This window comes from Centruroides vittatus, unplaced genomic scaffold, assembly GCF_030686945.1.
Source record: "Centruroides vittatus isolate TY-2023 unplaced genomic scaffold, ASM3068694v2 contig_911, whole genome shotgun sequence".
Lineage (NCBI taxonomy): Eukaryota > Metazoa > Arthropoda > Arachnida > Scorpiones > Buthidae > Centruroides > Centruroides vittatus.
In genome coordinates this window covers 1,120,973-1,133,911 of record NW_027122600.1, presented here as the reverse complement: position 1 = coordinate 1,133,911, position 12,939 = coordinate 1,120,973, and the positions used below count along the sequence as shown (strand labels likewise).

At 33.3% G+C, this 12,939-nt stretch overlaps 2 protein-coding genes across 2 annotated transcripts; both read right to left on the bottom strand.

The window, feature by feature from the left end:
- Positions 1-5,553: 5,553 nt before the first annotated feature.
- On the bottom strand, positions 5,554-7,628 carry LOC136984271 (cuticle protein 10.9-like). Its single transcript, XM_067281185.1, has 3 exons — positions 7,620-7,628; positions 7,457-7,537; positions 5,554-5,841 (listed from the first exon to the last, which is right to left on the bottom strand). The coding sequence occupies exons 1-3, from the start codon at positions 7,626-7,628 to the stop codon at positions 5,554-5,556; spliced, it is 378 nt and encodes a 125-aa protein (XP_067137286.1).
- Positions 7,629-11,857: 4,229 nt separating this feature from the next.
- LOC136984270 (cuticle protein 10.9-like) lies at positions 11,858-12,319 on the bottom strand. Its single transcript, XM_067281184.1, has one exon. It carries the CDS (start codon positions 12,317-12,319, stop codon positions 11,858-11,860), a length of 462 nt encoding a protein of 153 aa, XP_067137285.1.
- Positions 12,320-12,939: the final 620 nt, after the last annotated feature.

Sequence of the window (12,939 nt, the reverse complement as noted above, 5' to 3'; positions counted from 1 at the left end):
AAAAATGCCTTCTTTTCGCCCTCTGTATGTAATTTTAAAGGCGAATGACGTAGCGATCTCTTCAACAATTGCTGGCGAACAATAAAACTAAACCATTGTTGGTTCGTTCTGTTTTGCGAGCGAATGCGATTATATTGTTGGTTTGGCGATTTCAACAGAAAAATGTTTTCTTTCATTTTAAAGTAAGTTTAAATAAACATATTTTTAGTCTTAAGTCTTCTCTTCGGTTGCTACTAAGGCTTCGTGGATAGAAACATTAAACACCAGTAGTTGCCGAAGTTTCGGCTGATCGTGTGAAATACTTCGGGTTTTCTTAGCGTTTGTAATATATGAAAGTAGGAGGATATTTCCCATAGAAACTCTTTCGGGAGACATCTCTTTGGCAGATCAGCCTTGTTATTACTTGCCTTAAAAGCCTTCAATCAAATCCGATGGAGATTCTCCGTTTCGACTTATCCGAAACCACTTGTCTCCTTTAGTACGGGGCTGAATCTTCTTCATTCTGTATCACTTTGTCATGAAAATGGATTCCATGGCGGCTTTTTCTAATTAACTTTAAATTATCTTTGATAACATTTTAAGGAAATTTCTTACCCTTATATCTGGTTTCTCGTTTTATAATCTGGTTAGTTGATGCGTTAGATAACTATTTCGGAAACTTTATTGGTTTTTTCTTACTTTCATAATACAATTATCAATAAATTATTGATGGCTTTTATCAAATACCGTAAGGACTATTTACACACGCTACGAATTTCTCACTAGTTGCCTTCTGTCTGTTAGAACAACTGTCAGAAAACACCTAATGATAGCGCACAGTTGGGAGGAGTTTAGTGTCTATAGATAGGCTGAAGAAATAGCACATAGAAAATAATACGTATGTATATATATTATCTTAATCAAATATTGATTTTGTAGAGGATAAACATCCAGTAATCGAATATCAACTTTTCCGACTTTCATCCAATTTACAATTTGTTTATTGAAATAAAAGAAATAATTTCAATGCCTTCTTATAGGAAAAAGTGTTTCAAGAGATTCGGGCTATTTTGCTGTAAAAGAAAAGTACATTCAATGGAAGACGACAACGTTATAGACGATTCGGTCTATACTAAGGAAAAGGATGAGTGTACGCATGCGGACATCCCACAGGTCTCATCAGGCAGTGGTGACATTATGAGTCCTCCGCTGGATGGAAGCTTGAGTGTAAGCTTAACATCGCTGTTGTCTCTAGTAGATCAAATATTTCACAAAGATTCTGCTAAATTATGTCCTGCCGAAGTGATAAAGTTGCACGAATTGTCGCATTGGTGGGACTTGCACAACATGTTGCAAGAGGAATGCTTTCCAAATGTTCGGCCGTGCATTTCATTCTTAGGCGAGTGGTGTGAAGAACCGTGCATGGATAGCATACACTTCTCGATATGGAAAACGACTTGGTTCTCTGAACATCAAGCAAATCAAAACGTTTTCATCCTCCACCAGCCAGAGAACCCTGACGAGTGGTCTGTAGAAAAGCTGCGACGGTTAACAAAATTCCTAATGAAGTTTTCCATCTACCGATTTCCCGGACGAAATGAAAATGAGTCTGTTGAGCAAACAATAAGTAGAATGCTCATCTCTGCGCAGAAGCAAGAGATACTTGTTCCTTCGTGCAATGACGTATTAGGTAAATACACTACGAGAAACTCACGTTTGGTCGTTGTACATGACAAAGAGAAAGAGCAGGAGAAGCACAGTAAACTGCGACGTTGGTGGAGTATAATCCGCTGGTGTCGTCGTTAAATTCGTACAGCCACTTCCTTCTACCCAGATTTCATTCTAATACATGGTACTTAATATATTTAAGTTTGTGTCTTACTAAATTATGAAATACTTGTGATTCATTTACGGTATTAAATTTTCAAATTACTGAATGCATTTAAAGTATATCACTTGTTAGATTCTGTAATAAATGAATCTCGCGAATCCACAGTCAAAGATATTGTTACTTCTTCCGATTAAGCGAAGTTTTTTCTAAAGTATTCATGAAATTGGTAATGCTTCTGTAAAAGCTTCGGAAACCCACTACAGTCTTCAAAATAAAAAAAAAAAAAAATTCACGAAATCCACTACAGTCTTCACAAAACTTTAGGAATCTAGTACAGTCATCATAAATGCTTCAGAAATCCAATACGCTTCCATAAAAGCTTCAAATATCCAGTATAGCCTTCATGAATGTTTCAAAAATCCGGTTTCACCTCCATTAAAGCTTCAGAAATCCACTATATCCTCCGCAAATAAGCTCCAGAAATCCAGAACAGCCTTCATAAATGTCTCAATCCAGTACCACCTCCATAAGAGCTTCAAGTATCCAATACAGTGTTCGTTAAAGTTTCAGAAATCCAATACAATTTTCATAAGAACTTCATAAATACAATACACCTTTGTAAAATTTTCGGGATTACCATTACCATCTTCGTTTATTCTGCAACGCGAGTGTACAGAAAGAACTCGGAATATTCAAAGTATATTCAGTATGACTGTGGACGATTGCGATTCTGGTAGTAGATAGTTTCTGGGTACAAATCGAGAGCTGAACAGTAATTCATTTACATAAACAATAATTGATTCTGAAACAAAGTTTTCGGCATTAAATTTATGAGTATTTGTAAATATATAATCAATTTTCAAGATTAAACGTTAATTTAATTAATATTTTATCGAAAAAATAAAGTTTAATTGTATTTAGAAGTGCTATTTATTTCTCTATATCTTTACATAAAGCAACCCATCAACGAATTGCTTAACTTTCACGGCAACATTTAAAACTGCATGAGTATAAAATGGCAAGAAGCTTTATTTTGAGGGTAGGGACAACTTTTATAAAAAAAAAAAAAAAATTGTAAATGATGATAACAAGTAAAATCGTCATAAAGTCCGACCCCACTCGAGATACGACACACGACCTCCCTTTATCTCCCTACGCCTTCAATCTTTAACCACCAAAATTTAATAGCATTAATTCCTCTAATATACAAACATCCCTGCAAAATTTAAGAAATTTTTCACCAAAAACACAGGAGTTATCAAGCTTCAAACAGGGTGAACGAAATCGTGCTCCCCACACATACACATACACACCAACATCCAAACATACAGGAAAAATACCCGATTTTTTGCATTTCTCGACGTTTCAAAGTCCCCCTGAGTCCAAAAACATAGTTCTGTGGGGGTCATTTTTTGACCGATCACCATACTTTCCTTCTGTTATAAATTCCCACTGTCGTTTGTCCGTCCGTCGTCTGTCTGATTGTCTTTCCTTAATCTCAAGACCGGTGTGAGATAAATGAAACTCAAGACCAGATATGGAAAGCTTAGGGGGGAAGCCCCGATTAATTATATACGAACGTCCGATGCAAACCGGAAGTCACGTTATTTCAATTCAAACATTTTCCCCGGAAGGAGTTAGATGACAGGTACGACTCCATTGCTAACGTAAACGATGATGTACAGGGGCAAGACACCACTAATTTGAGGTGGGAGCATATATTTTAAGTTATTTATATGTATATTCCTTATTAGAAATCCTAAACATGGAGGTATGCCCAATTCATCCCCAAAAGATGAGAGGAAAAATGTGATGAGCTGAGAGGAGGTAGAGCACTTTTTCTATAAATCCTCTTTTATTTCTCTTAGTCCCTGTATATAATTACACATGATTATTCTTTACAAGTAATTTGTATTGGTAGAAATGACATAAAATAATCACTAATGTATATATTGGCCTACATTTTTTACATGTTTACGTGCAGTCGAGCATTAAAAATTGAACAGAATTCTATTCGTTATTACGCAATTTTCAATTAATTTAAATAAATGACTTTATAGAATTATTCTAGATAACAAGCGGTTTGCTTCTTATCTAGAATAATCGTAAAGAATAATCCTGTACGAAAAATATAATTTAATAAATTTAACAACGTGAGGAGCCTTTAACCGTAGGAGGCCTTAAGTCTGAAGCTTGGTTTAGTGTATGTGTAGAGTCAGGTACTCTTTGTGGCTCTAAACTGCAATATATAAAAGGCCCTTCCTCCACAAATAGTAATAAATTTAAAAGCGTAAGGCCTCTAAATGAAGCCTCGTATCGTGAGACTAAACTACACCTTGTTTTAGCTTGTGTGTAATTCCGATCCTGATTTAGAGCTCGAATTAGTCTAGCTATGGCCTTAAACTAATAATATATAAGAGGCAATTCCTCTATATCAAATAATAATTAATTTAAACCACGTAAAGACTAACGTGTGGCCAGGTCCGGATTTACACAAGCTAAACTAGTTGCAGCTTAGGGCCACACATTTTTTACACGTATTATCATTTGGTGGAGAAGAAGGGCCTATTATACGTTATAGCTCAGGTCTACAACGAGTCTAAGTCCATCCCATTTATTTAGTTCGTGTATAAATCCGACCCTGCTTTAGATAATGGTTTATGTCTGTATGTATGACGTTTCCACAATAGAATATGGGCTATTAAAGTCACGTGTTTGACAACTAAGATGGCATTTTGTAGCTTCCGTCACTCGAAAATACGTTTTATATTGATATGGGTGGAAGTAATCTGTCAGTTTTCTACTCAATTTGGGAGGAGTTTCGTTGTAAATAATCTATAATGATAAGGTTAGATACGAGTAGATCTTCTACGAGATAGAAAGGGATCGTTTATCGTTTCACTTGTTAATTTGTTATTTTTTAAACGTAAAATTAAGTTCAATAACCTAAATATCATTTATTAATCTTCTAGGATAATTTTTCATTACTTTCTTTGATAAAAATCTTCCTTAATTTTTATCTCAGATTTATATAAACGATTCTTCTACAGTCGATCGACTGCGACTCCATTTTGAATTTTTTTTAAAAATAAAATATAAAAGAAATACAATTTAATTTTTAATTAAATATTTAAAAAATACGTTTATAAATAATTATAAAATTCAAAAAATTTCTTTTTAATTTCAATATTTAATGGGTTTTATTTGTCTTTTACATTGATTCTATGCAAGATGATCTTCTTATGTAAGGATCTTACAATATTTAAATTTTAATTTTTAAATAATTATAAATTTTAAATATTTCTGATAAATTATTGGCATTTAAATCTGCTATAAAATTATAAATTAATATTTTAAAACGCGTACATTTAAGTACATTGCGCTTAACTCAATACAATAAGGATAATATATCTTAAATATTATTATTACTTTTTTTTAAATAAAATTTATTTTTTAAAGAGAAAAAATCATTTAACCCAGTTTATTTATAAATATATCTTTAATAAAATTTCATAAATTATCCAGGGTCTTGCTAACCTCTAACGCTACGTCAGAATCCAAGCTTCCATTCAAGCGCTGTTACTACACTACAATGCGGCGAGCTAGAAACGAAGGGAAATTTCTTGGACAATTAGGGAAATTTCCCGCACAAATACTAGGCGGACGCTTTTTATTTACAGGAGGCATCCAAGCAAACTACTAACCCAGCGAACTTTACGGTATCGTTAAATGGACGTATTGTATCAGTAATAAATGGGTTTCTTGTAATGTGTGACGTGTGGTATCGCTTGCGAACGTACTGTTACGTGTGCAGGATTCTGGTTAGCCGTGCCCGGTTCGTTTGTCTTGACCTTCGCCCTGTAGCCAAATTCGTCTGCTACATATTCCACGATGCGATATATCCCGTACGCATCAGTATATCCATAGGATCCAACTACTCTTCCCTTTCCATCGCTGGTCTCTTTACGGAATTGTTGATTTCCATACGAATCTTGCACGTCGTATCCAAAATCGTAAGGTTTGGGAGCGTACTGAAAGTAAAACTAGTCTTATTTTTAGTCTGAAATATTTAATCCTGTTTTTAAACCTTAAATTTACTCCCTTTAACTGATTTTATCCGTGAATTTCGCGTATTGTTCTGCATAAAAGTCTAAAATATATTTAGGGATTTAATTATATTTAGAAAGTTTTCGAATTTTTGCAATTTTTTTTAAAGATTTTTCCGTTAAAATGGGAGAATCGTGTGCTGTTTTCATAGTACTATACTCGTGGATGCAAATGAGGATGGTAGCTGAGCAGTGCCTTCATGGGCATCCACGAGGGCACTGCTGAGCACGGACTTAAAGTAAAAACATTTTATTTATTATCAAACTACCGTATTTTACGGACTATAAGACGCACTTTTTTCTTCGAAAAATTGCCTCCAAAATTCAGGTGCGTCTTATAGTCCATAGCGTCCTATAGTCCGTGAAATACGGTAATTACTTTTACATCTAATAACTAACAAATTCCAAAAATTTCACCTTAGTTCTTTATATTTTTAACTTTCTACGTTATCGGTTCTTTTCCCAGTTTCTAAAATAGCATCAAATGCACGAAACGTCATTATCTACAATATTTATAGCTTTAAAAAAGCGCAAAGAATAGCCCATTAAGTCATACAGAAGAACGTTTTCTCAGTTCGTGAGCCACAAATTATACTAAATCTGACAGCCCTATATAAAAATCCCGATAAGTCTATAGAATTATAAGGGAAAGTAATAATGTGTGACCGAATGTAGAGCCTTTCTCCTATGAAAAACAATATAAAAAAAAAGTAAAAATAAGGAAGAGAAAGCTTAAAAAATGTAAGTATCCGCCCAATTTCACTTCCCTTTCTTTAGTTAAGTGTCTCAAAAGGATAACAAATTATCAATTAGCGACGAAATTGCCCAATTACGGTCCTGATTAGAGCCTTTCTTGTTTATTAAACAATTATTTCATCACAATGGTGTCCTCAATCGTCGGTTCCTTATTCTTTTTATCATCCGACGTCACGCACCATTCCTCAGGATATCGTCACGATATTATTATATCATTAATGTAATTCCCCCGTATAGATAAACGTGATTATTATTAATTATACTTAACCTGAATATTTTTAGAAGAAATTTAAATAATGCTAATGATTTAAAGGAGGGGGAAATGTTTACAAAAGAAACGTTTAGTCGATTATTATACATGGAAAAAAAAAGAATAAAAATGGATTCCTTTGTATACAGTTCGTTAACCATACACACTATTTCGGTAGAAAGAGGGAAAATTTGGGTTTTTTTTTTTTTTTTTTAATCAGATCTCCTGTATTTTGTACAATATTAAAGTATTATTGTTGTGTTTCTTTTATCTACGGAAGAACTTTTCTTAGAACAACGTCTTAAGCCATTACTTTTAAGAGGTTTTGTAGACTTAAAAAAGACAGAGAACCGCCCAATTAGGTCAAAAAGTTTTTCGTGGGACATTCTTTAGGGTTGTTGACTGAAAATAAAATTAAGGGAAAAAAATAATACTTTCTCCTTACCATCACCCCTGTTTTCCCTCTCGCATACAAGCTCCAAAATTCCTTAATTCTATCAAAAAAGTCGTAATAAAAATCAGATTTATACTTACGTAACTGGGATCGTGATACAGGCCTGGTGCGACATAACCTCCAGAAACGACGACCACAAATAATATTAAAACTCCATATACCTGAATATACATATATATATACGAAAAAATTGTTATAGATCCTTTTAAGTATAGGATAAAAGGAAGAGAAACAGAATCGTACCTCCTTCATCTTTGCGAGCTGAAACGATGCTTTCAGGAAAATCACCATCCACTCTCCATATATATATACCCGTCCTTGCAGGAAAGGGTTAAATTTACACCTCATTGTTTTTATAGGTCATCATGATAGGCTTGGTCGTACCTATGGTCCCACTCTAGTGTATTTCACGTGGCATACGGACCACACCTGACGTAATGATGGTGCTCTAGACAGGAGATATCTCTGCGCACCACCCTTCTGCCTACATTTGAAGTTCGGAGGTTGCATCACTGGAGCGTGGCAAATTTTTATCTTATTGTTTTACATCTCTAAATCGGTAGCGATTAAAGTATTTTTAAAAATATTTTATACCTTTAATTAATTAATTAAAAATAGTTTTTTTGCACGCCATATTTAAGAGAGTTTCGCCTGCCGTATTTTTACAGCTTTTTATTTTTATTTTTGAATAAAAATGGGAAAGTCGTTCAGCAGTTTTGTTAAAAATATAAAATTGCATACTTTAAGTTAAAATATTTTTAGATTTATATATATTCTTATAGAATGCAAAGCGATTAAGGATGCTTTGAAGTTTGCATATTTACGCTTTAAGTTATGAATTACACTAATAATTAAATATTAAGCATGTGTTCTGATTGATTCTTCTATTAAACTTAATGCTAAAGTAAAGGGTGATCCAAAAGTCAGGTAATTGTACTTTGTGTTCCAAGCACATTCGTGAATATGAATTGCTAATTGAGTTTAGAATAGTGTGTTTTTCTGTTGCAAAATTAGAAGAAATATGATTTTAAAGGCACGATTTAAGTATTTGAAAGACAGCAATTTAATCTTTACTATGGTTAACTGATTAGGCCACCCTGTACAGAGCAATTCATAAAATAATGATAGGCCTATATTAATTTTTGTTATGAATAATGGACATTTTTCGAAGCAATTACCTCAAATTATTTGTATTATTCTTAAATATTATAAATTAAATTTTTCATTAAGTTTCAATTTATCTTTTCAAATTTATAAATAATATTTTTTATTTATTTTAATTTTTAATGTATAATTCTATTAAAATTTTTTACTTTTATAGCAATTTCTAAATTACTCAATAATTTAGTGGCCTTTATTTAATGACTGATTTATAAATGATATAGAATTATGAATCAAATAATCATCCCTACACGTTGCTTAGAGTCCGGTGAATCCATTTTAAATTAAATTTCGATTTTATTAAATTTAAATTTAAAATTTATTGAAAGCCAACGTATGGCTTTCCTATCGAACTTGAATTCCTGTTGATAAGATCGAATTTTTCCTGAATTTTTTTTAATAAAATAGATTGTAATTTAGATTCACATGCTACTTGAATCTAAGCATTACTTATAATATCAAAATCATTTATCGTAACATGAAATTAGAACCAGTAAATTACATCCGAGAACTCAACGACGAGTGGTGTATATTTAATTCTAGAACAGGAGGAAATCAGTTGATAAATTCACTTCACACAATAAACTATCGCCGTTTTTAGATGCTAAATTAAGTTTAATCTTGATGATAAATTATAACGAGCATTCCTAGCATTGTTCTATAATGAGAATCACAAGAAAAAAAAAGAAACAATGTCTTCATAGTTACAGATAAGCCGCATTACTTCGAATATAAGACGCACCCCCAGTTTAAAAATAAAGTTTTCCAGGGAAAGCATTACAAGATAATTACATATCGACTTCGAATTTAACGCTTAAAACGGATTCAAGTACAGAAATACGCAAAAGAAAAAGTGCGGTAATTTACGTACAAACACTGTAAATGGATGGAAATTTATTTATAATTATAAAAATACTGAACTAAATTCGTAAAGTAAGTATAATTATGTTTTTTATTTAAACAGATTTATAGAAATTTTGATTAAAAATTGGATGCTCTTCCGCATTCTTCGTGTGGTGTGTCCAGAGAGCGTGTCTTGTCCACAACACTAAATTACTCCTAGTTACAGAAGCCGGGTGGACTAATCACTATGATTTCTATCTTGTTTTTTTCCCCCTATATATTATTATTATTATTCAAGAAATGGACTTCGAATAAGCGTATTTCATTCCGGAAATAGAATCCCAAAATTATGCAAAAAGTAGGTCGATAATGAAAGTCTGTAAAAGATTTTGTTTATATTAAAATAAAATATAAGAGAAAAAGTAGAGCAAAATTTTGCATGTTGTGAGTCAATGACACGATGTCACGAAGTTTCGACCTCGTCAAAATACTGTTTACATAAGTATTCTTGTGTAATGAATGTCGAAGGGGGGATCGAATGAATGACAGTATTAATAATTGTCATTCTTTATAACTTGGAGGGGATGAGAATTAGGAAGAGCCTTTTTTTAAAAGCGAGAATAGGTTCTACAAACTTACGAGTGAGATTGTTAAATCGATAATGATCTAGTTAAATTTTTAAAGATAGTTAATTGCTTATCTGCCATACACTTCCCCCATATTATAAGTGCGCCTACCTCCATTCATTTTATTAATGTCTCGTCTTAAAATATCACGATTTAAAAACTTCGTGCCCTTATAAAACTAATTTGACTATATTACACTTATGAAAAATGATTAATATCGAAGGATAAAAGGGTTTTTTTATGTGATGTGCATGATTTTTTCATTAATTTCACTTCGTAAGAGGCATTAAACTTCGATCCTTCTCAGGTAAGATAACCTTGTCACTTGTTACCATCACCCGAAATCTAACTTTCTATTAATTTTATGCCTACATTCATTTCATTTTTATCTCTTTTTACATATTAAAATATGTATACGGTACATAATTTACATATTTCGTACGAAATGAAGAATTAAATTACAAAGTTTAGCCCATTAGAAGTATGAAATAAATCTAGAACACGTGTAACTTTGCACATTAAAAAATGTAAATATGTTAAAGAAAAAGTGTTCTTTAGTATGTTTTACACGCTAAATCAACATGGAAACTCACTTCTTCCATACAAACCATAAAGAAAAGAAGAATATAAACAACCCTTAGATAATTACACTTATTTAAAAGTAAACTATAGAGGTTAATGATCGACCAGAACAATTTCGTTAGAGACGAAAGTGACTCTTGATATTTTCTCATTATCTTCTGAGAGGTGAGCAAAAAATTAGAGAGGTTCCTTTATCGATAAGCTCAGTTATATGGCATTTTATTAAACTAGTTTTTCTGAAGATACGAGTTAAAATAATTCTTTAAAAATAAAAATAAAAATGATAAAAATTTGATGGATACGTTCCTGTTTTGTAAGAAACCTCATAAATCTTGAATTGCTCTAATACTCATGAAATTGATAAGTATAAAATGCCTTCAATAGCCCTTATTTTATGTAGTAAATTGTCATGGAATAGCAATTATTCTACTTCATTTTCTAACAATAAATTTCTCTCTTAGTTGTTCTTAGAATTATAACAGGTGAAACAGGTGTGTCTCTGGTCAACAATAGACTAGATAAATCGTATTTTACCATAACAGGTGGGGAGTGAAACGTATTGTATTACTCAGTGTTACACATTTTATTGTATAACTCAAACGAGTTTTCGATATTATGTAACATAAATATGAGGGCACGTTTTAAATTCAATGTAATATTTGTCTTTGGATATAGGTCCTCTTGTTTATTCTGATCTTATTTTGTAGTATTTAAAAGATTTTTAAACTAGAACACAACGGCTATTATCTTATCAACCACTTATTAATACGGCGCAACACGTCTAATTACTTTGTACGGTGTTCTTTGAACGATTTTCTATAGGTTTATAGTGTAAAATAACGTTTTAAATTATTTTATATTCTGTAACACGTTAAAAAAGACCGATTTTGATCGTTTCTGTGGTATAAAATGAAGGATTAAGGCGTGTATAAAGCGGAATTCATCATGCATTCTCGCGACGTTTCTAGTGTCAGAATTCATTTCAATGGGGATTTTCTCATAAATAATGGTATTTTTTTGAATTCTTAGCGTGTCTAGAATATGGAAAAAGGTAAAAATTGAGTTTGTATGATAAAAATTTACATTTATTACAAGGCATATGCAGATACAGTACAGCTACAAGCGATGCATACGATACAATAAGATAAATAGCTACTCACTTCTCAGAAGCAAGCGGGTGCCAGAAAAATACATAGAATAACTTATTTATATATATATATGTATATTTTATATAATTATACTACAAATATCCATAGTCCCTTATAGTCCTTAATATACGATCTTCTTTACAACTGGTCCGGCATAGACGGGTGCTACGGCCTTAACCACTGGTCCTGGGTATGGGCCATAGGGATGAGGTGGAGGTGGGGGGTAGTAAGGTGCTGCGGCTACTACCTTCTTGACTACTGGAACAACGGGTTTAACGTATACTTTCGGGGGTGGTGCGGGAGCTGGGACTGGGTCTGCAACAACGTTGACAGCGGCTGGGTTTTGGTTGGCGGTTCCTGGTTCGTTGGTCTTAACTGTAGCTCTGTATCCTAATTCATCAGCAACGTAATCTACTTGACGGTAGATGCCCCAAGGATCGACGTAACCGTAGCTTCCTGTTACTCCACCGGCACCATCACCAGTTTCCTGTCTGTGTTGCTTGCTGCCAAATTCATCAACGGTTTCATATCCGAAATCGTACGGTTTGGGTTTCTCGTACTGTACAAAATTAACATAATTCATTGTCTAATTATAAGAATAAATCTTTAAAATTGCTTAAATTCAAGCTACTATTAACTATCGAAGCGCGTTGATGATGATCCTCAACGTCTTAACCATACTTACATAAGGTGCAGGAGCGTAGAAGGGTTTGGCTACGTACGGTGCCGGTTTGTAAACCACTGGTGCCACTGGTGCCTTATATAAATATCCTGCCAAAGTGTAGGCAATAACGGAGAATAGCACGGCTACCTAAATAATTGTAATAAAATCGAAGACATTAAAGTAAAAGTTAATTGAATTGAATTCTTCAACTATCCCTTCAGATTGAAGAGAGCTGCTTACCTTAAGCATGTTTGTTGTTGGTTGTTTGCTTCGACTCTGAGCTAACCAAGAAATCGCAGGCTTATATAGCGAAATCCCGAATTTCTGCACCTCCCCTCACCATTCGAATTTGCACCCTCCCTCTTCTCCTCCCTTGCCTAGGGGTACGGCTCGGTCTATGAAGGGTGGAACGCGCAGGATAAGAAATGTGTGTCACCTCGACCCTGTTCCAATGACAAGTGACAATGAAAAAAAAAAAGTATGACATCTCTAACTAGTCATCCGTTACGTGGAAAGTGACAAGCTGAGGACATAGTTCC

Coding starts and splice junctions, on each gene's coding strand:
- LOC136984271 (XM_067281185.1), bottom strand. Junction 5,842..7,456: donor TGTATCACGATCCCAGTTAC/GTAAGTATAAAT, acceptor TTTTACTTTCAG/TACGCTCCCAAACCTTACGA.
- LOC136984270 (XM_067281184.1), bottom strand. CDS start 12,319: ATGAATTATGTTAATTTTGTACAGTACGAGAAACCCAAACCGTACGAT.